General features: G+C 47.7%; 1 protein-coding gene across 4 annotated transcripts; it reads left to right on the forward strand.

Annotated features, from left to right (window-relative positions):
• The first annotated feature begins 8,150 nt into the window (after window positions 1-8,150).
• LEP (leptin) lies at window positions 8,151-22,998 on the forward strand. Of its 4 annotated transcripts, none has more exons than XM_077857231.1 (5): window positions 8,245-8,274; window positions 11,006-11,075; window positions 11,167-11,291; window positions 18,594-18,765; window positions 20,243-22,998. In XM_077857231.1, the coding sequence occupies exons 4-5, from the start codon at window positions 18,622-18,624 to the stop codon at window positions 20,600-20,602; spliced, it is 504 nt and encodes a 167-aa protein (XP_077713357.1). In that variant the 5' UTR covers window positions 8,245-8,274; window positions 11,006-11,075; window positions 11,167-11,291; window positions 18,594-18,621; the 3' UTR covers window positions 20,603-22,998. The 4 variants fall into 4 exon arrangements, with proteins under 4 accessions (XP_077713358.1, XP_077713357.1, XP_077713360.1 ...); XM_077857234.1 differs by having other exon boundaries at window positions 20,246-22,998; XM_077857233.1 differs by lacking the exon at window positions 11,167-11,291 and having other exon boundaries at window positions 8,253-8,274.
• The last annotated feature ends 465 nt before the right edge of the window (window positions 22,999-23,463 follow it).

Raw genomic sequence — 23,463 nt, forward strand, 5'->3', positions numbered from 1 at the left:
ATATTAACAGGGGTTATCTCAGCATGGGGGGATTAAGGACGGCTTTTTTCATGGCTTTGCTTCTTTGCATTTTCTAATTTCCTGCAATGAACATGATTACTTGGGCAATTAAATAATTAAAGGTAGGGGGCGGCGGCGGCCATACTGTTCTTGCTCCCTTCTTCCCAGAGCTCTTCCCCCAACTTTCTGTAGACTGCTAAGCTCTAGGGCATCCTCTACTTTGTGGGGCTTCCTCAGAGCACCTTCTGACCTTTACCCCAGCAAATCCCCCCCTTCATTCACACCTCCCCCACTGCACACCACCATACTTGAACCTTACAGATTACACAGCATTTCACAAACCGAGAATGCTGCTGCCTACAACCTCGATGTCATGAGAAATCATCTTTCCTGTCTTTGAAGATGATGCCTGGAACCACGTCTTCATCCTTGCCCCTCATGTGAACGTCAGCTTCCATTTAGCTGCTGGACAATCTGCAACCGGATGTTCCAAACAGCCACAGTCGCAAGCATTGTGGTCCCAGCCTTCCCTCTCCCCTGCATAGCCAGGCACCTCCCACAGCCTTGTCACTAACTTGTAAGCAAGACAGCTTATGAAATCATGGCTGCTTTTCCCTCCTATGGTTGGTCATTCAGTTAAAAGGGAGGGCTGGTGTTCTTGTCTTCAAAATGTCCTTTGGGTCTTCCCTTTCTCTGTGTCCTCATGCCCCTCCCTCAGGTTCTGGAACTATTGGAGAGGTCCATGAATAAATCTTACTCATTTTCTCATCTCCAGGATCTAGTACAGGGCCCAGGACATGTATGCTCTCTATGAATGCTTCCTGGTTGAATGAATAAATGAACAAATGGACAAAAAATAACCCTTTCTGATTTGTCTCCTTGATTTTAGTTTTTTCCTTGCAATCCTTCCTATATTTCTCTGCCAGTTGAATCTCCCAAAATAGTGACTTGACCATGCGAATCATTCACATGGTCCCTTTAATGGCTGCCACTATCGAGGCCATTCAAAATCCAGCCCCTCTTTACCTTCCTTTGTTGTTGTTGTTGTTTTAAAGATTTTATTTCTTCATGAGAGACACAGAGACAGAGGCAGAGACATAGGCAGAGAGAGAAGCAGGCTCCCTTGGGGAGCCTGATGAGGGACTTGATCCCAGGACCCAGGAATCACAACTGGAGCCATAGGAAGGGGCTCAACCACTGAGCCAACCAGGTGCCCCTTTACCTTCCTTTGTAAAGGATTTGATCTTTTTCTCACCTGAGTCTTTCTGCCAGCTGACCCCGCCCCTCAAGGTGTGATCCCATGGAAGCCAGCAGACCTCATGCTGTGTTGTCTGTGCACCTGGGATACTACAGGACTGTCTGGCTCCCTGGCCCTGCTCTACTTCACCCATCCCTGTGAGAGGTATGTTTTCATTAAGTCACTGCCATGTGCAGTCAGGGATGGATAGTCCATGGATATTTATTGAGGGCCTACTAGGAGCCCACTGCTAAGAACTAGGGATACAAATAATTGTTCAAAACATCATTTATTTTTTTTTAAGATTTTATTTATTTCTTAATAAGAGACACACACACACACACAGAAAGAGAGAGAGAGAGAGGGAGAGGGAAAAGCAGGCTTCCTGCAAGGAGCCGGATGCAGGACTTGATCTCGGATCCTGGGATCACGCCCTGAGCGGGAAGGCAGATGCTCAACTGCTGAGCCATCAGGTGTCCCTCAAAACTCCATTTAACAGTTTATAGAGCCCTTACTATGTATCAGGTTCTGAGCTGGGACTGAGCATACCCAGCCTTGACCCTCATGAAACTTACATTCTTATGATGCAGACAGAAATATAGACAAATTAGTAATTAGCAATTGATTGGTTGATTATACTCTTTGATTGGTTCTATGTAGAAATAATTAGGGTCCCCTACATGATAATAGGAGGAACATCAGTCATCAGCAGCATCTAAACTTAGAGCATTCATGCATCTGACAGGCATTTATGGAGCACCTGTCATGTATCAGGTGCTGTGTCAGGGGCTGGGAACGGTGAGGTGAATAAGATATGGTATTTGCTCTTGGAGAGCTCATCCATAAAGGACCATGTACAACCCAAAAAAACCAATCAGTAAGAGACCACATACATACCAAAAGAGCCAATGCAGTCCAAACCCCATTCACATATTTAATAGACCTATTATTTGACTGAAGTATCCAGTTGCTTTTTTAGTCCAATTTATCAGCCAGTTTAGACTCCTCCTCAATGTAGATAGAAAGGCATATTTCATACAAGAAAAGCTTCTTGAGATTATCTAAACTCAAAACAGAGATTTAATCTTTGTCTGCCTTTCTTCTCCCTGAACAGGGCACCACCAGTGGTTCTGCAAAGGACAGGGCTCTGTGAAGCCACCTTCAGACCCCAGCACACCTTTGCCAGACTGCAGCTTATGGATGACAACAGTGCAGAACCACAGAGGCCATCCTGACTGACAACTGTGGCATCCAATGACACCACGTGTCAAGGAAGTCCTTGGACCATTCTGTAACTTACACTTCTACCTGTAACATGGGAATAAGACCCACCCTACCTCTTTCTGTGGGTTGCTCTCAAAGTCTAATTAGATCATGAAAGTGCATTTTTAACTTTTTTAAAAAGATTTTTAAAATTTATTCATGAGAGACTCACAGAGAGAGAGGCAGAGACATAGGGAGAGGGAGAAGTAGGTTCCCCTGCAGAAAGCCTGATGCAGCATCTCAGGACCATGTCCGGGGATCTCGACCCAAACCAAAAGCAGATGCTCAACCGCTGAGCCATTCAGGTATCCCATGAAAGTGTTTTGAAAAAGAAAAAGCAATATTCAAATATAAAGTACTCGATTACTTTTTTTTTATTGTGAAGATTGTCAGGGTTCAAACAAAAAAACTTTAAGTTTTACTATTTAATAGTACGTCAAGTCTATCAGAAGCTTGTAACACACCATAGTTGAATACAGCAAGCACTATTTGTACCCAAGGGCCATTTCTATTCCCCTTCCAAGCTCATGGAACCCTAATTCTTTCAGGTAAAGACAGAGCTTTCCTTCATCCACTCTGATTTGCCCCAGCCCCAGGGGGAGACATAATTGGTCTAAATCAGTCATGGAAATCACATTCCACTTTGCCAGTGATTGGTCTAGGGGTGGGCATAAGTCCAGTTCTGGTCAATGAGAAATAAGGGAAAATGTGACTTCCCTGCCCCAACTTGAAACAGAATTTCAAGAAAAGAAAACCTTTTGCCTCTGTCTTACTGGGCACTCATGTGAGGACATCATGCCTGAAGGAGTAGATCTATCTCGCAACTGTGAAGCAATAAGCACAAGGACACAATGGAAGAATAGAAGATCAGAAAGAGCAAGATTTTTTTCTCCTTCTTCGTCTTCTTCTTCTTCTTCTTCAAGTTTTGCTTCCGAATTCTATTGCAGGGTCAAACAGACAAAGCGCAGTCAGATAAGGAAATGGAACATTTATGTGTGAATGTCTTAGGCAGAAAATTGTATCTGAACCAACAAAATCTGCCCTTATATACATCTGCGTGCCTTTGATCCAAGCATGTTTAGAAGGAGCAGGGTCCTTGATGATGCCACTGAGCTACTGCACTTGCCCTCCTCTAGGCTTCTGGTTATAAGAGATAACTAAATGTTGTTAATGCTTAAATCACTGTTACTTGCAGCCATTTGCACATGGAAGTTGGTGCAACCTCTACGGAATGTAACTTGGTAATATATCCTACTTCAATGTGCATACCCTTTGAGTCAACTATTCTATCACAGAGTTATCAGAATTTCTCCTACAGATATACTCACATATTAGTAACTATACTTAAATCACTGTATTTATTAATAAGTATATTGAAATGTAATTACATTAACTATCAATTAACTTAAATAAATATATCGATTCTAACATCATGTATGTAACAGTATGGTTTGATTAATGACAGTGCATCCATAGAATGAAATACATGACTTTACAAAGATTGGCACAGGTCTATGTACACTGATAAGAAATTATATTTGAGATGATTAAGATATATGTACACTGGTAAGAAGTGATATTCTGGATATATTACGTGGAAGAAGTGAGATTAATAATGGTTGAAGCTGTATGATGGGTACGTGGGGATTTGTTAGGTCATGTTTTCTTGTAAATGTATTATGGAGATTTCAAATTTGCCAAAATAAAACATATTTCAAGACAAGGGGCAGGAAGAGTACTGTATTTACTATAGTATCATTTGTGTGGGTTTTGGTTTTTTTTTAAGCAAATAGTTGGCTGAAGAATAGAACAAGAACATCCATGGAAGGACACACTAGAAACTGGTAGTAACAGTTGCTTCTAGGGAAAGAGGGAGGATTGGAAAGAGACTGAGTTTTCGTATTTCTTTGTCCCTTTTGAATTATGAAAATAATACTTTATTAGATAATATTTCATTAAAAATAAAATAACAAAGATTTATTAACCAACCAAGTATAGGTGATGGATAGACAGATAGGCAGCCCATATCCATGCAATGTAGTCTCAAGTGCTGCTTGATGTTCATGCAAGAGCTCTGTTCAAATCCAGCCCACAACCCTGAAGAGGGTGCCACTGAGACAAATAACCCAGGCTGCCAGGACCTCTTGCAAATAAGCTAAGCCCTTACTTAGAGCCAAGTTATAAAGATGATGGGGACAAGGAAAGCTTGATTGCAGTGAGTTCAACAGCTGGTATATGAAAACAACACAAAGCACAGTAAAGTATTTCTCTTTAAAACATAATTCCAAGGCAGCCCCGAAGGCCCAGCGGTTTGGTGCCGCCTTCAGCCCAGGGTTTTATCCTGAAGACCTGGGATCGAGTCAGGCTCCCTGCATGGAGCTGCTTCTCCCTCTGCCTGTGTCTCTGCCTCTCTCTCTGTGTCTCTCATGAATAAATAAATAAAATCTTAAAAAAAAAAAAAAAGTAATTCTATTGTAGACACTTTTTAAAAGCTGAAAAGCACAAAAAAGAGATTAAATATCATTTCTAATCCCACTGCCAGAAGCAATATCGTATATTTTAGTGTGAATGCGTGTGATCAGAAAACATCGTTTTATAATTGGATTCTTGATTTATTTATTGTTTACTTCTTTAAGTAAGCTCTGCACCCAGAGTGGGACTCGAACTCACAACCCCAAGATCAAGAGTCACATGGTCTACCAACTGAGCCAGCCAGATGCCCAGTAATCAGATTCTTTCCAGTTCACAAAACAGAATTATTTTTCCTGCATCATTAAATATTATATTTTGATATATTAATCATTTAATATATTTAATAATTTAATAATTTAACACATAATTTTTAATGTGTGCATATTGCTTTTAAGTGGTGGCTTTTCAATAATCTTATCAGTTTCTTAAGTTGCACATTTAGTTGGTTTCCCATCTTTTTGGTGGCAGTACAATTACAAATCATAGGCAGTGCTAACACTTTCTGACTTCCATAAATATTAGCTCAATTTCCTTTCTTCCTCCCTTCAATAAATAGTTATTAAATAAGTGCAAAACAACCAGGCTCAAACAAAGCAACTATAAAGGACATATTTGAGATATTTGGGGGAATTTGAATGTAGTGTTGCTCTTTTGTGATGCTAAGAAATTATAATTGTCTGATGATAGTCTCGTGGTTATGGGGGAAATGCTTCCTTATTTTTATTTATTTATTTTAAAAATTTTACTTATTTATTCATGAGAGACATGGAGAGAGGCAGAGACACAGGCAGAGTAAGAAGCCGGCTCCCTGCAGGAAGCCTGATGCGGGACTCATTCCCAAGATTCTGGGATCACAACCTGAGCCAAAGGCTGATACTCAACCACTGAGCCACTCAGGAACCCACTTCCTTATCTTTTAGAGACACAAACTGAAGTATTTAAGGATGAAATGTCATGATGTTTGCAATTGCCTTTAAAATATTTTAGCCAAAAAGTAAATGAAGCAAATATAGGAAGACAATAATCATTAAATCTAGGTGATGCATACTTTTCCATATGTTTGAAATTTTCATTTAAAAAGATGTCTTAAACGGCCGCCTGGGTGACTCAGCAGTTGGGCATCTGCCTTCGACCCAGGGCGTGATCCTGGAGTCCCGGGATCGAGTCCTGTATCGGGCTCCCTGCATGGAGCTTGCTTCTCCCTCTGCCTATGTCTGTGCCTCTCTCTCTCTCTGTGTCACTCATGAATAAATAAAAGAAATCTTAAAAAAAATAAAAAATAAAAAGATGTCTTAAAAATGATATACATCATGCTAGATCCTGGACTATGAGCTGGGTATATAGCAGTGAACAAAACAGAGCCCTGCAGTCTTGATGGAGCACACAACCTTTGGGGAACATGTTTCCATAAGAAAGTCTCCAATGTGATCTGATGGTGCCGCCAGGACCTATGTCAGCCTACCGTTCCATGTCCCCTCCACACCATCATCACTGCAGGTGTGTTTTCCCACATTTTAAATATCTGCTTCCCGGTGGCCTTGAGTCTAGAGGAGTCCCCCCACTATGGTGGCACTAATACTGAAGGTCAGAAATAATCAGTTCTGTGGTGCATGTTGCCCCTGAGGTTCTGTTCGGTAAACTTCTTCTGAGCACATGCACCTGGCACTGCAAACGTACCAGGATTTTTTTTTTTTTTTTTCTTAATTCATCAAGAACACAGAGAGATGCAGACATATAGGTGGAGGGAGAAGCAGGTTCCCTGAAGGGAGGCCTGTGTGGTACTCGATCCCAAAATCCTGGGATCACCACCTGAGCCAAAGGCAGACACACAACCACTGAGCCACCCAGGAGGCCCCCCGTTACCAGGACTTATAAAAGGGAGACCTGATGCCTGCCTTCCACTTACAGCCTGTGGGCAGAGGTGGGAAGAGGTCACGCAAGCCAGTTGGAATGAGGGGAGTTGGCTGGAAAGGTGACCAGGACAAGCTACTTCAACCAGGAAGAAGAGACCCCAGTGCTTGGAGAAGGCCTGATTGAGCAGTCCTGCATGCCCACCCACGACTGGCAGGAATAAAGACCCAGAAGAGCTAACGTGCAATGTATTTTCTAGTTCCAGTGTTGGCAAACTTTCTCTCTAAGGGTGGGATGATAAACATTTTAGGCTTTTCAGACCAAGAGGCGACATCAGAGGGTATGTAGGTACAAGAGGGAAAAGTTGCCCCCGGAATTTTTTGGATAAAATTCAAAACTTTACTTAGGGATGCCAAAATGTAAACTTCATATAATGGTCATGTCCATAACTATTCTTCTTTTATTTTTATATTTTTCAACTCTTTAAAAATGCAAAAACCATTCCTAGCTCGGGGCCATGGTGGTCCTGGTGGTGGTCGGATTTGGCTCACCCACATAACTTGCCAACCGGGGCAGCCCCGGTGGCCCAGTGGTTTAGCACCTGCCTTTGGCTCAGGGCGGGATCCTGGAGACCCAGGATCGAGTCCCGCGTCGGGCTTCCCGCATGGAGCCTGCTTCTTGTCTCTGCCTCTCTCTCTGTGTGTCTCTCATGAATGAATAAATAAATAAATAAAAAGAACTTGCCAACTGGCCCCTCAAAAGATGGGCTGGTGCTTAACGGTTCGGTTTCAGGGCTGCTCTCCCCCTGTGGGGACGCGAACGGGGCTCCCGGCCCATCGCTACTCCTTCCCAGCTGGTGGTTCTGGGGAAAGTCACTGAACCTCCATGGACTTCAGTTTTCCGCGTCCCTCAAGCCCGACGAAGGCTCAGGCTCCTACTCCCAGGCCGGGTGAGGAAATGCGGCTGCGTGCACCGTCCTGCGTACGCGGGAAACCCGGGGTAGAGGAGGACTCGCGGGGCGTCCGAGGCGCTCCGAGGGCCGCGTGCCCGGCCGGGCTCGGGGCGTTGCGCCCAGTGGAGCGGGCGGAGCGCGCGCCTGGGCGCGGGAGCCGACCCCACCCCGGCCCATCCCGGCGGGCGCGGGGCGCACGGAGAGCCGGGCCGTCGGGGCAGCTCCGCTTGGTCGAGGTCCCCGGCGGGCCCGGGCCCTCGAGGACGCGGCGCTCCCGCCAGCCGCCCCCGCCCTTGGGGCCGCCCCGGGGGCGCGCGGGCTCCGGCAGCCGAGGCCCTCCCTCGAGGCCCGGGCCCGCGGCCGCCGCCGGGCGGGGCGGGGGCTGGCGCTCGGGGCGCGGCGGGCCTGCCGGCCAGTTGCGCAAGTTGCGCTCGGGCGGCTATAAGAGGGGCGGGCAGGCATGGAGCCCCGGAGGAGTCGCGGCGCCAGCAGCTGCGAGGTAAGGGCCCGGGCGCGCTGCTCTTTCCCTCTCCGCCGGTCTTTCTGGGCCAGGCACCCCCCCCCCCCGAACGCCGGGGAAACTGAGGCGCGCGAGGGGGCGGGGCGCATGGCTTGGTTCTGGACCTTGGCGGCTTCGTGGCGGGGTTCTGACGGGAGGGAAGGCAGCGGGGAGATCTGGATTCGGGGCCGGGCTGTGCCGGTGCCCACGGAGCAGGAATCTGTGCCATGGAGCCGCCGGGGCCCCAGGAGACTGTCAGAGCCCGCGGCCCAGCTGCTGAGATGCTGTGGAAATTGCCTCGAGCACATCCCCAAAGATCAGGGTACCCTGCCCCCATCCGGAGGCGGTGAAGTTGAGGGCGCTGGGGGTTCGGGATGAGCGCTGGGTTTCTGAGGACTAGCTTTTGCTCCGCGGCTAAGAATTCGGGCATCATTTTCCAGCGGGGGGTCTTCATCTCTGGTGTCTGATTGCAAGGATTTGTATAAGGCCAAAGCCTAGGAAGGGAAGCACTGCGGAGTAGAGGCGGAAAGAAAACTCAGGAAGAACCCCAAATGTCTCAGAGAGATTCTGACGAGTCTCACCACATCTGGCCTTCAAGCCAAGCCAACGGTCTTCTTCACAGTGGATGAAATTGGGGTTTTCTGGGATCCCTGGGTGGCGCAGCGGTTTAGCGCCTGCCTTTGGCCCAGGGCGTGATCCTGGAGACCCGGGATCGAATCCCACGTCGGGCTCCCCGTGTATGGAGCCTGCTTCTCCCTCTGCCTGTGTCTCTGCCTCTCTCTCTCTCTGTGACTCTCATGAATAAATAAATAAAATCTTAAAAAAAAAAAAAAAAAAGAAATTGGGGTTTTCTAAGGTGACAGAGCAGCAGGTCACGGAAGGGCCTACTGCGTGTTTCCCAACTGTTACGGCCTCTCTAGTCAATACCGCAAATACCCGCTGTTGGCAGGTGGGCCCCAGGTCGAGTCCCCTCCTCTCCTGGCCTGGTTTACATTCACTGTGAGTGTGGTTGTCTTCCCATTCCAGTTTCTAGAGCTTCAAGATGGTGGCATTTTGGAATTGTGAATCCTTACTTACAGCTGGATCCAAGACAAGCGGCCTGCTTGTCATTTGAGAAGAGCAGTTTGGGAGAGGATGAAAGGATTGATTTCTGCTAGAAGGGTGGTCTTTGGGGTGGGCAGGGCAGAGGGCAGATACTTGTAGGCCAGACCAAGGAGCATAGTTCCTTGCCTCCCCCTTGTAGGACCTAACCACTGTCATCCCTCTTAAGTTCCCCTGTAGAGTTCTGAGGTGGGCAGCAGTGAGCTGGGACTAGTGGGAGAGAGATACCCAATCTCTTTCCCACCAGGTTGGTCTGCAGAACCATAGTCGCTGCCATTCTAACGTCCTCATGAGCAGAGGTGTCAAGCCAATCATTTCTCTCACTTAGGTAGGGGGAGAAGGCAAGAGAAAAACAGTGAATGTTTTTAGGTTCTTCCCTTTTCTAGCAATCGAGGACATTAGGCTGAGGGGAACGTTTCCATGTTGGCCAAAGGAGCGTCCTTCTCATATTTTGTACATCTTATGCCCAAAATAACTCTTCTTGGTATTTGGGGGAAATATTTTCCTCCCCCTCCGTTCCAGGAAATGGCTCCAAGCGCCAAGGACAGAGCCAGGGAGATTGCAATGAATTCCTGCCTTTCAGCCGCAGGCAGATGCCTTTCATGTCTGAGTGGCCTGTGCAGGGTGTGGAGGTGGCCACTTGGGAGAGCTCTACTCACAGACCCAGTCATTGTCCCCACTCCAGCCTAGATGTCACCCAAGGGGATGAGGGGGTTGAGGAGAGAGATAGGGCTTCAGGGAAGTGGAGTCCTTGGGAGGTATGCATCCATGAACAGCATGCGTGTGATTTAAAGGAAAATTGAGCCAAATTGTCTTGCAGTCAATCAGTAGACCCTGTCCTTCCCAGCAGTAGGGTTCCATGGCAGCAGCTCCGTTCTGGCCTGCCAGCCCAGAGCCTTGAAATTCTACTTTGTCCACACAGTTGTCTTAGAGAAGTAGAAAGAGGTTGTTTCTGCTTAAAAACAGCACACCTGATGCCTGGGCTCAGGGAGTTCTTTGTGCTTATTCTATGTGTGACAACAGATGTGCAAACTGCATTTTACAAGCTTTCCTGCTCAGTTTGTCAGTATCCCCCCTGCCCCGCTCCAGAACTGGATTCGTGCTCGGTGCCAATGCCGACATCTCACTGATTTCATTGAAGATTTCATCCCCACCTGTATGCACATTGTGCTTGTAGTCTGGGGATGCACTGGGCTGGGGAGGAGTGCAAAGGCGGGGGCTACAGAGAAGAAAAGAGGGAGAGGGGTCTCTGAGGAGGGCAGGAGGCCCAGAGCAGCTGGAGCCAGGCTGATGAATGGAACTAAGGAAGCTGAAAGGAATGGGGATCCACATGGTGCTGGAGGACACATAAAAGGTGCAGGAAGCCAACCAAGAGACCCGTTAAAGGGAGATGTGGAAGCCAAAGTGATTTCTATCATTAAGAAAGTTTCCTAGGGGGGTGCCTGGGGTGGCTCAGTGAGTTAAGCATCTGCCTTCAGCTCAGGTCATGGTCTCGGGGTCCTGGGATGGAGCCCTGCATTGAGTTCCTTGTTCAGCAGGGAATCTGCTTCTCTCTCTCCCCCTCTCCCTCTGTGCACTCTCTCTCTCTCTCTAATTAATAAATAAGATCTTTTAAAAAATAATTTCCTAGGGATTCCTGCTGGGCAAAAGTGAATCCTACGATGTGACTTTGAGACAGGCGCAGGTGAACCACAGTAGAGGTAGGTTAACCTGGTGAGACAATGAAGATCAGAGATGGGAAATATTTGATTTATTTCAACAATTATTTAATGAGTACCTGCTGTGTGCCAGGCCCTCGGGAAATGCTGGAACAAGTAGCACGTCCCCGACTCCTGCACCTGGAAGACATCACTAGTTGATGGAGGTACCCTCTCGCCTCTGAGGAACTTCAGGGCCGCCTCCACACAGTGCTCCAGGTAGCTGCTAAAAATTGATCAGAGTTGACACTGGAAACCCATGTGTTATCCCTAATGAGGATCAGATCTGAGGGTGGTTTATGAGGAGTACGAAGACTATAACCCCCACACCCACACTCTGGCTGCTGGTTAAGTAGGTTAACATTTCTGAAACAAGGCTTTCAGTTGCAGATAAGAGAAAACCACTCATGCTAGCTCAGTGTGTCAAACAACATATTGCAACCCACATTTAAAAAACAGAACTCTTAGGAGTATATCACTCACAGTAAGTGAATTTGATTTCTTGACATTTGTTCCTCTTACTTGTGTTTATCTATATCCCCTGGATTAAAAAATATAATCAGAGAGCTGAAATGTACCCGAGTCTACGTGGAAGAGTATCTCACAGTGGAGGCTAAGGACAGGGAGGGTCCAGAACCAACAAGGTGAGGAACCAGAAAGAAGGTTCAGGAAGGAGCATAGGCACTGACTGTAACCCACCTGTTACAGGATGAACTCTGGTCTTCCTCAGCTATTCCATGCACATGAGGGCAATCGCAGCTAACCTGGAGCTTCTGAGCCCTCAACAGAGACAAACTGGGCTCTCTGAAGCCCTACTTTCAATTCCTGGAAGAGATGGTAATTGACCGGATCAGGGTTTGGAGGAGAAAGAGATAGGAGAAGGAGGAGAAGAGTATTCTCGGTCTCTTGCCTACCACTGGTCATGCCCCTCCAGGGCGTGTGTGTGTGTGTTCTGAGAGGGCAGATTCCCCCACGAGGTGGAATCCAGCCTGGGACATTCTAGCTCTCTAGCCTTACATGCTCTATCATTCTGCCATATTGAATTCTCCTAAACCCACCATAGTTTTTCCCAACTCCACACTGTCACATTGGTCTGGAATGCCCTGCTTGCCTTCTTCCGCCTGGAGGACTCCTGTCCTTAAGGTCTCAGTTCAAATACTGTCTCATTTGCAAAGCTGTCCTCACCTTTCTAGGGTTACTTCTTTCCTCTATGCTCCCCAGATTCTATGTTCCTTCCTCATAACCTTGATGAGATTGTATTAAAGTGAGTTATTTAAGCTTCTGTTTGTTCCACTGGATTCTGAGTAGCTTGAATGACCAGCATCCAGGCTTCTCTGTCTCTATTCATCCTTTGTTTATTCCTTGTCCCCAAGTCCCTTCCAACTTAGAATTACGGAGACAGGAAAGCAGAGTAGAAGGAAAGGATGAGAGGGAGCCCACAGGAAGAATTTCTGCAAGGAAAGGCTTAGACCATCCAAAGCTTTTCCCTCATAATTAATAGCAAATATCACATTATCTGAATTTAATTCACACTAGCACATCAAGGATTATTGAAGAGAGGGGTGTAGAAATCCCCATGGCTGGAGAAGAGAAGGAAGAGAGAAGTATGTGCTGGGTCCCTGTTAACTTCTGGCGCTTTCAACCAGGAGAAGACGTGGGACTTTGGATAGCTCAAGGCTAGCAGTCCCCACCAGCAAATGGCTCTGTGACCCTAAGCTCTCCTTGCCCCCCACTGCCTTCATCAGAAGGCTATAGGCAGGCCTGACCTTGGCCCAGCAAACCATCCAGCCTGGATCTAGAGAAGCACACCCCCTATCTTGGCATAGAGGCTGGTCTGCCTCATTTCCTAGGACCAGAGTGAAGGTGAAGGAGGTCATATCTGGAGGCCACCAGCTTCTTGGGGGAAGGAAGGGGTGAGCTTGTCTGTGGTGAAGGCAGAGGTGAGGGGGCCTTCATAGAAGTGGGGCAGGGTTGGGGGGGTCAGCTAAAGATGAATAGAGGTAGGACCGGCACCCAGGCCCCAGGTGAACCTGGGCAGTAGAAACTGTGGTGGCATGGAAGGTGTGGTTATGTGCACCTCTCCTCCTGGCCTTGGAACTGTTGGAACTGTTTTCTATGGTGACATTTCCTTTTCCCTGGGAGGCTCCATTTTCTGGTTTTTCTCCTTTCTTCTCCAGTGCACCAGTATAGGGGAATTGTAGGGGATGCTGGTAAAGATGATGGGGAGTGGCAGGGTCTTAATTAGGGAGAGGGAAAGTGACAGTGAAAGCTGGTGAACAGGAAGTCCAGAGGACGAGCAGGGCACCAGCAGAGTGAATGGGAGGCCTTGGCCAGTGTGCAAGCCACCCATTGGTACCCCCAGAGGTACCCATCTCCCTCCCCAGTCCCCGCTTGAATAATGGGCAGAGAGAAATAAAGGAGACAGGATGTTGTATTAACATGTCAACAGTTCACCTTTTAACTCTCAGACAATGACAGCTCCTAAATGTTCAAAACCATTTTGGAAACTTCTAGAGAGAAAAGGTTTTGCAGCCCAGGCAGCTGGCTGACAATCACCTTTGTCCTCCCTGTTCCTCCCACCTTGGCTCTTTCCACCTGGGCACTGCTCGGTCTACTTGTGTGGCCCTGTTTTTCTGAATGTGACTCCCAATCTCAGCTGTTAGCTGGATAGGTCTGCCTGAGGTTCCACCAGCCGTAACCAGCAAATCAAGCAAAACTGAGCAAATCAGTGGTGTTGCAACTCCCTCCCCGTGCCTTTGCCAATCTCCATCTCCATCCTTCTTGTCACCTGGGCTGAAAGCATTAGCCTGGGAATGGTCAGAGCTCCTCACTTCCATGAAAGAAGCCTAGCCTCCTTACTCGGCACTCGGGGCCCAAGCCCTCCCCACCTCCTGGCCCATCACACCTCTCATGCAGGCTGTGAGCCACCGTGTTCTGAGCTCACAGGGGTTCTTCAGCCTCTGAGCCCTCGGCTGGGCTGCTCCCCTCCTCCACCTTCACAAACCCAATTCCTCCAGACTCTTATGGCCCTTATGAAATGCCACCTCCTCCAAGACACCTCCTTGATTCCTTAGCTGGAAATAGTGGTGATAACAGCTAAGGTGTATTGGGGTTGACCATATGCCAGGCAAGGAGTTAGCACTTTGCACACATTACCTCATTTCATCCACAGGACAGCCTCAAGTGGGAATGACAGTTTGTATCATTCCCATTTTATAGCTGAGAAAATTGAGTGTGAGAGAGTTCGGCAAACTTGCCCAAGGTCCTGAACTCCAACTCAAGCAGAGTTCTGCTGAACTCTAGAGCTCATAATTTTACACACGTCTCCCTCCCCTGAGTTACCCTGGGCATGCTGTCTGTTTAAACATTCTTCCTTGAGTTACAGCTAATTATGCAAACTGGTTGTTCAAGAGCACAGTTTTGTTCTTTACTTTTGTCTCTAACAAATAATATGTGTTAATAGTTGACAACATTAAATACTGCAGTGTATTCCCTGGGCTTCTGAGAAAACCAGCAGTCTTCAGCCTTGTCCCTTCCTAGTCCCGATTCCCACCCTCCTGTGATTTCATCTTTGTACGTGGCCCACAGTGAGCGATCAGTACACATTAGCTGTCAACCAGCTGCTATCCACTGAGTAACTATTATGTGTCAGGCGCTGTGCTTAGTGAAGTTGTAGTTGCTGTCTTGAATTATCCCTCCCCTCTCTGGTCCCTAAACTCTGCTCTTGCCAGCCATCTTCTTGGGCCACAGCCAGGCCCCACCCAGGTACTCAGGTGAACCCAGGAACACTCAACATCCACTTTGTCCTGATGCCCATGTCCAGGCATATAAATCAACTAGCATTAAGTTTGGTTGCATTTAGCAGAGACCCAAAATAACAGTGGCTTAACCAAGACAGAGGTTATGTCTCTCTCACACACATAGCACAAGTCTGGGTGGGGCGTGGTGGGGGCAGTCTGCAGCCAGTATGTCACTCAGCTCCACAAAGTCCTCAGGGACCTGGTCTCCAGCTCTCTAGCCCACCATTCATAAGGTGATCCAAGATGGCACCAGAACCCCGGCTACCACATCTGCAGCTCAGGCATGGGATGGGGGAAGGGATGAAAAAGGAAGAGGCAGAGGCACACAACCCAAGAGCTGCCACACAGCAGCCATGCTGATACTTAATGGCCAGACTTTAGTGGCATAGCCAAACCTAGTTGGGGGAAGCTGAGAAGTGTAGTATTTATTCTCGATGGCACATCACCATCTAAACTTGGATATTCTATTACTTGGGAAGAAGGAAAGAATAGATATTGGAGACAACTAGCTGCTTCTACTAAAAGGGTTTGATAAAAAAAAAAAATAAATAAATAAATAAATAAATAAAAGGGTTTGATGTGTTGATGTGTTTGTGTATGTGATGTGTGTTGTGTATGCAAGCACATGTATTGTGTGTGTTGGTGGGCCACGTTCTCTCCTCCACTTGGATCTCAGATGGACTTGGTATGGATTCTCTACAGAACTCCCCTAAATCTGGCCTCCTCCTCTTAGGCAGATTTACCAGCAGCTTCTCAGTTCCACATTTCAAGGAACTACAATGTATTTTCTGCATCCACTGAAGCATATTATCAGCGGTGATAGAGGGGCTTGTAAAACTGTTTTCCCACTCAGATGTTACATGGTGGCCATTATGTGAGAGCGACTACGAGCAGAGTTAATCTGGTAATAAATTCTCTCGGGAAGGAGGGTGTCATACCCAAGAATCCTAGAAAAGGGTACCATTCAATCTTGTGCTGCAGGGGGAACACCCAGAAATACCAGGCACCCTGTTGAGAATGCCCAAGGGAGGCAACGGGCCAAATGCTAGATTTGGGGTTGGCTACAGGCAATGTTACCCCAGTGTTTCAGCCCTGCCCAGTAACCACACAATTCCCAAATTGCTGACCTCCCCCATCCCCTGCCCCTCGGCACAAAAACGCACAACAGGCAGAGGGTTGACAGTTTCACCTCATTTACCCTTTAGAGCCAGGTGGTGTTATTAATTTCATTTCACTAATGGGAACGGATTCTGTAGGGAAGTTAAGAATTTGCCTAGGGACTCACTGAAACCCTGGGACCTAACCACTATACTTTCCACCTTTGCTAGGGCTTCATGGAATCATACTGGGGATTAGTTCTATTTAACTCCATTCCAAAAACCTTTGGTGGAAATGTTTACTCACATAATCAGTAGTTAATAGAGGGAGCTTCCACTTTTTAAGAGAGAAAACAAGCATAGAAACATCTGATGTGCCTCCTCCTGAATTACATAGGATATTTTCATATTCGGGGCAGCCCTGGTGGCGCAGCGGTTTAGTGCTGCCTGCAGCCCGGGGTGTGATCCTGGAGACCCAGGATCGAGTCCCACATCGGGCTTCCTGCGTGGAGCCTGCTTCTCCCTCTGCCTGTGTCTCTGCCTCTCTCTTCGCTCTCTCTGAATGAATAAATAAATAAATCTTAAAAAAAAAAAAGGATATTTTCATATTCGAAGTCGATGTGGGGGTGCAATCGCATAGCATCAGCCTAGAGCAAGGTATTTGTTTCCAAAGGCCATGGTCCCAGGAGGTATCTTGTTGAGCATTGGGGTGGTTTGTAATTTGGGGCTCTCCTTAGAGGCTGGAGAAACTGTAGGGTGGGTAGAAAGCACCCCAGCCTTTCTGGGTTAAGCAGAAGCCTGACTCTGCCACTTGCTTGTTTGAGCAAGTTAACACATTTTCTTGACCCTCCTTTTCCCCCTTTTTATAAATTTCAGATTAAAAGCATACCTTTGGGGCACCTGGATGGCTCGGTGGTTGAGCATCTGCCTTTGGCTCAGGTCATGATCCCGGGGTCCTGGGATGGAGCCCTGCATCAGGCTCCCTTCAGGGAGCCTGCTTCTCCCTCTCCTTCTGCCCCTCCCCCTTGCCTGTGCTCACTCTTTCTTTTAAATAAATAAATAAAATTTTAAAAACAAAAGCATACCTTTGATCAAGCCTTATAAATAATATATAAATAGTTTATTTCTATTATATTGCTAGAATATGAATTATACTAATATTGCCACCTGTGGACAGAAAATGTATCATCTGTTTTTATTAAGACCCAGATGAGACAAAACATAAAAAGCAGAGATTAACTCTTTTGCCTTCTCCAGAACCTTCATGCTAATATTTACTTACATTTGATTATCATTTCAGGCTCATGCACACAACCTTAGCATGGATCACAGACTCGCATACATTTAACTTTATTACCTTTTGTCTTATGTATCTCATTAAAACTTTGCTGCTTATTCAAGGATCTGCATATTATTAATATTAGAATTCATTGTGCCATGACTTTGAAAGTGTCAAACATTCTGGATGAACACGTTATATAGTCTCTTCTGCCTCCATGCCTTTAAACCAACTGTTTTCTGGCCTCTTGTGGCAACCACTCTCCATTCTTACTAACCCATACTGGGTTTTTAATACCCAGCTCAGGTGACACCTCTTTCAGGGAGCCCCCTTTGTACTCCTGTGACATCTTGCACTTGTTCTTCTTGTGAAGTTTATTCTTCCTGTATTGGAATGGTCTGCTTACCTGTTTATCTCTCTTATTAACGCATAAGTGGGGCATCTGGGTGGTTCAGTGGTTGAGCTTCTGCCTTTGGCTCAGGTTGTGATTCCAGGGTCCTTGGATCAAGTCCTGCATCAGGCTCCCCATGGGGATCCTACTTCTCCCTCTGCCTATGTCTCTGCCTCCCTGTGTCTCTCATGAATAAATAAGTAAAATCTTAAAAAAAAAAAAAAAAAAAGCATAAGCAACCTGAGAGTAGAGAGCATCTGTTGTTCACGATTCTATCCTTGGTGCCTGGCGCTGTATCTGACACATTAGCAGATCTTCTGCCAGTGCTGGCTGCATTCAGGCTCCCAGTAGGAGAGAAAGGAAGTAATAAAACCAGTGATAAACGCCATCACAGAGGTATCGGTAGGCTGCCATGGGAGAGTAATGGAGACGGCAAGTAACATAATCTCTAGTAATAAGGATAGTAATATAGTACATTTCACAACACCTTTAAAGCTCTTGCACATGCATTGTCTCATTTGATCCTCATAAAAGTCTAGAGATAGGTATATTGCAGGAGATGAAGGTGGAGTTTTTAGTGGTTTTGTGATCTGTTTAAAGTCAGGCAGCTATTAAATGGCTGGATTCAGACCAGACCTTAAAAGCCCATCTCTTCCTCACAGCTTGCAATAAAGTCATACCACGACATCCATTCACTCATGCACTGGCTTACTGCTCTGTGGTCTATTCCACATCACTTTGTTGTTTATTTGGTCAGGTCTTACTTCCCCACGGACATGCATTTCATTAATGTAATTCTAGATAACAAATTGTCTTTGACACTGAGGAGATGATTGCTATGGCAGAAGGCAAGTCTCATTTTTATCCACATCCGATGATGAGGTTGGTAACAGGACTTATGGGTATTTTCTGAGATACCAGCAACCTGCTATGCGTGGTTCCTTCTGTTTTCAGGCCCAAGAAGCACAGCCGGGGAAGGAAAATGCGTTGTGGACCTCTGTGCCGATTCCTGTGGCTTTGGCCCTATCTGTCCTGTGTTGAAGCTGTGCCAATCCGAAAAGTCCAGGATGACACCAAAACCCTCATCAAGACGATTGTCGCCAGGATCAATGACATTTCACACACGGTAGGGAGGGTCTGGGAAGACAAAGTAGAACCAAGACCGGCCCTTGGGGAAACCAGGACCTCAGATGGTAGTTGAGGCCTGTGCAGCCACATATAGGGGCCATGGTGGCCTTGACACCTCCCCGTGGTACAAACAGCAGCCTTTTCTCTTCCTCTCTCTCCATCTCCCACCTTCTCCCTCTCCTTCCTCTCTGATGCAAGTCCTAGTGCCTAGGACCAGAGAGAGCCATAAAGGTCTTTGTGTCCCACTGGCAGGTGACCAGACTCCTAGTTGCATCCCCTCTAGGCCTCTGTCACATCTCTAGAATGTACTCATCATTGGGCATTCTTCCTAGATGAACTCTAGCCCTGTGAAGCTTCTCCCTGTTACTGTTAGCCCTGGGGTCCACAGGCCTAGACCTTCAGCCATTTCCCAGATGACAGCTGTATTTGGAATTAGGAAGACCAAATGTGAATCTTCACGCTTCTGTTCTCTATCTGTAAAATCTTAAGCTAATTCCTCAATGTCTCGAAGCCTCAGTTTCCATAGCCTGATAGTGGGACTATCATAAGGGACTTCACAAGATTGTTAGGAGATTCAGTTAGTTAAAGCAAGTGATCTCCCCTCACCCACCCTAACAGAACCAGAACACAGCATGCCCTCATTAAAAGTTTAGTTGTGGTTTTTAGTAGCCCCTGGTCTTAAAAGCCTGCTTGCTCACCCAGCACGGAGCAATCTAGAGATTTCCACATCTCCTGCCCATTATGGATGTCTGACAGTGGCCTTGGGCAGCCAGGAAGAAGTTAGGTGGCCAGAAGCAGGGACAGCTCAGAACTAGATAAGAGCCTTGGGCATTTTAAGAGAGAAGTCTATGAGTCTCCTTGCTTTCATGGGGCCACGCATGATAGGTCCAGAGTGTCCCGGCTTGGGTGGTGCAGAGAGTGAGTGCCACAGGCAGTGGAGAAGGGGAGAACTCCTGGTAACCAGTGTTACTGGAGCAGAGGAGTGAGATGGGACACTCTTTGGCGGGGGAGGGGGGTGGTGGAGGAGGTCCAGCCTTGACTCCTGAGGGGGTAAAAGGCCTTGGAGAACCTGACTGGGAGCAAGGAATCCTCTGGGGGCAAAAGAGGGTGATGATGTCTGGGGAAGGGGCACTTCAGGAGGACCTCAGTGCCTGGGGAAGAGACTTCACTAAGTAAGAATCAGGCCTCATGGCTGGGTCTACAGCAGAGGCCATTTCCAGGAGAGAACCACCTGCGAGGATTGGTCTGGAAGGGGAGGGCAGGGTGATTTGGGAAGAGTAGGAGTACAGAAGTCCAGGAAACAGCTTGGAAGCTTGGCAGCCCCTGGGGCACAAGAAACAAGGGCCTGGGCCAGGGTGGTGAGGAAGGAGGAGAGGAGGCAAGCAAGAGAGCGGACCTCCACGCTCATGGGAGAGGCCGACACCTTGCAGAACCGACTTGTCTGAGATCCTGCTCTCCCTTTTCCTCTGGCCCAGCAGTCTGTCTCCTCCAAACAGAGGGTCGCTGGTCTGGACTTCATTCCTGGGCTCCAACCAGTCCTGAGTTTGTCCAGGATGGACCAGACGTTGGCCATCTACCAACAGATCCTCAACAGTCTGCATTCCAGAAATGTGGTCCAAATATCTAATGACCTGGAGAACCTCCGGGACCTTCTCCACCTGCTGGCCTCCTCCAAGAGCTGCCCCTTGCCCCGGGCCAGGGGCCTGGAGACCTTTGAGAGCCTGGGCGGCGTCCTGGAAGCCTCACTCTACTCCACAGAGGTGGTGGCTCTGAGCAGACTGCAGGCGGCCCTCCAGGACATGCTTCGGCGGCTGGACCTCAGCCCTGGGTGCTGAGACCTCGAAGGCTTCTCTTCCCCAAGTCGAGGAGAGAACCTGGGCTCCCAGGTGTCTCCAGGAGAGAGACCGTATGGGTGTCCTTTATCCTGGCCCCTAGCCGTTTCTCTCTCACACCACAGAGCCACTCTTCCAAAGGCATAAGCCTCCACGGCACAAAACCAAAGATAAGAATGCGGGATTCCATGCTCACCGGGAAGGGGGACCCACCTGGCAAACAGTGACCTGCATCTGGGGTTCTCACAAAAGGCTTCCTTCCTGTGCCACCTCCCCCCTCACTGCATGCTTCAGCGTGACCTGGGGTGATGTCAGGAGGCACCCGCTGAGCCTTTGGACCATCAAGCAAGGTTCTGTCTGAGAATTCTGGGAGCACCATGAAAGCTACATCCACATAGCTGCAAACTCCCAAGCAACACATTATTTATTATGCATTTTATTCTGGATGGATTCAAAGCAAAACATCAGCCTTTCCAGGCTCTTTGGGGCCAGCCAGAGCTAGGAATGCTATTTCCAATCCCATCGGTGGGCCTGGCTGAGGCAAACCCATTTCTAGTGACTTGAGGGCTCTCAAGTTAGTTCTTTGGTAACTGGCTATGATTCTACTGTGACGGATGTTAAATTACAGTGTTTGCAATGGCATTGCCCTGAGCGGATCTCCAAGGACCAGGTTATTTCAAAAAGAAGATGAATTTTGTCATGTGTGATATATAGATGTGTGTACCTGGAGGTAGGAGAACGTGTTAGCAGGAAGGGGAAGGATCCAGGATGTATTTTTTGAATTACATTTGTGCGATGGGCTCTTCGAATGGAGGGGGGTTCATGTTCTCATCTCTGCAACCACTTAGTGTGGTTTTAATGAGAATAACAAAGGATATGACTCCTTCAGCGGGGGTTGTGGGGTTTTGCCAGCCACCCATGGGGGGGGGCAGTGGCACTGACGACTGTTTACTGGGGCAGTTGTGAGCGCTGGCCTTCTCCAATTGCTGGAGACAGGTCTTTCTTATCAGGGAATGAGGATCCCTCACTGGAGGTGGTGATCCCCAGAGCAGGGGTCCTTAGTATGGGCCTTGGAATGGTCTAGGGATGATCCCACACTGGATTTGTAACATGGAAGTACCCCTACTTGGGATTTGCATGCCAAATTGTGGTTCTCATCTGACTGGCTCACCCAAACAAGACCATGTTTCCCTCTCATTCGGGGTAGATTTATACTCCAGGGGGAAGTTCTGGGGCTTTAGCGAATAGTCCCAAGACCTGGACTGGCACTGGTGAGTGCCGGGCCGCCAGGAATGCCCTTCCCACCAGAGGTCACGTTTGGTGGGATGAACAAGGAGGCTTGGGTTTTCCACCATCCTGCCACTATGATGAGGCCATCATACTCTAGGTGGTGGATCTGTTCAAGGAAATTTGAATCAAAGCTATTAACTTTAAGACCGAGCACCTACTTTGTGCTCAGTCCTGATTGGTGCTATGGGCTAGAGAAGCTCACCAAGTAAACGTTAAAATCCAGCCTTACCCTCAGGGACCTTGCATTCCAGATGGTAAAAATGCCACACACCAGCATGCAAAGGCTGGCCTCGCACCATGGCAACTGAGCAGCTGAACCAGCGCACTCCTCAGCAGGCGGAAATGCTGAACTGAGAGTGTCAGTGCTCAGGGGCCCACAGGCTAACCCTGCTCCCACTTCGTAGCATTTTTGCTTTTCAGGGCACGGCAGCATTTATTACTGTGTAGCCACATCCCTCTGAAGCAGCAGCATAGCTGACAATTTAAAAATAAGAACTAAGAACATACCTAAGACCATAACGGCAGACAAGTAGCAGGGCCGAGACTAGAGTTCAGGACCTCTGACTCCCAGAGTGTCCCGGGAGCCAGGTAATGCTCCCTGGAGGTGCAAATAGGGTTGGGCAGGGGAGACCAGAAGTGCTTACAGGGAGAGAGGACTTGGAGGTGATTTTGCAGGAGGTGAGGGATGTGAATTGCCTGAATGGCGGAGGCTGTTTTGTTCATGCTGAGACACCGGGGTGAAGGTATGTGCAGTCCGTTATAAAGAAAGGCTGCCAAAGGCAAGGCGGGAGGGAAAGTGACATGTTGAAGAGGTCTTCAGTGGTCAAAGAAATTTGATATCAGAAGGGTCAAGAATCGAAAGTTCTAGAACGGAGATTCATGAGATAGACAGAGTAAGACCCGTTCTGGAGAGTATGACCTAGATAATCATTACCACCCAGCCAGGCTGGGATCTTTTAAGCCTTTCACTTACCCAAACCTGGCACCATGGCTCATTCTCAGAGTGTGAAAGTTCTAAAATGTAAATGAATGTCTTTTTTTGTAACTTAAAAAATTTTTTTTCTTGTTAAAAAAAAAAAAAAGTCAAATAAATTAACTTTGCCCCTGGTCTTTGTTTTCTGTCACCCTTTGTGGAGGGGCTTTAGAAGAGCTATTTGTGTGTGACAGGGCAAGGCCTGGCTGGCCTCCCTCCCTCACCAGGGTCAGCTCTGCCCAGGCTTGGCCGCAACCGGCCACCAGTTATTCAGGCTAAAGGATTCCCCCAAAGCACAGAGCTGGCAAAATGAGCACATTCTGCCCCAGAGGCACAGTGTGGTCTGCAAATCAGCCTTGAGAAGCACCAAATTACTTAAAAAAAAAAAAAAGAAGAAGAACAACAAGGAAAAATCTGGCAAGCAAACAACAACATGAAGCCCAATAGCAGACCCAACCAGGTGCACAGGCTTGAAAAGACAACTTATCTCATTGCAGGCACAGAGCACAGACAATCATCTCTGTGATACAGTTAGAACCTGACAGTTTCAACCCAGGTTCTGGGGAGGACTGGGAGTGAGGGGGGCAGGGTAGGATGGAGG

Source organism: Canis aureus, chromosome 18 (assembly GCF_053574225.1).
Source record: "Canis aureus isolate CA01 chromosome 18, VMU_Caureus_v.1.0, whole genome shotgun sequence".
Classification (NCBI taxonomy): Eukaryota; Metazoa; Chordata; class Mammalia; order Carnivora; family Canidae; genus Canis; species Canis aureus.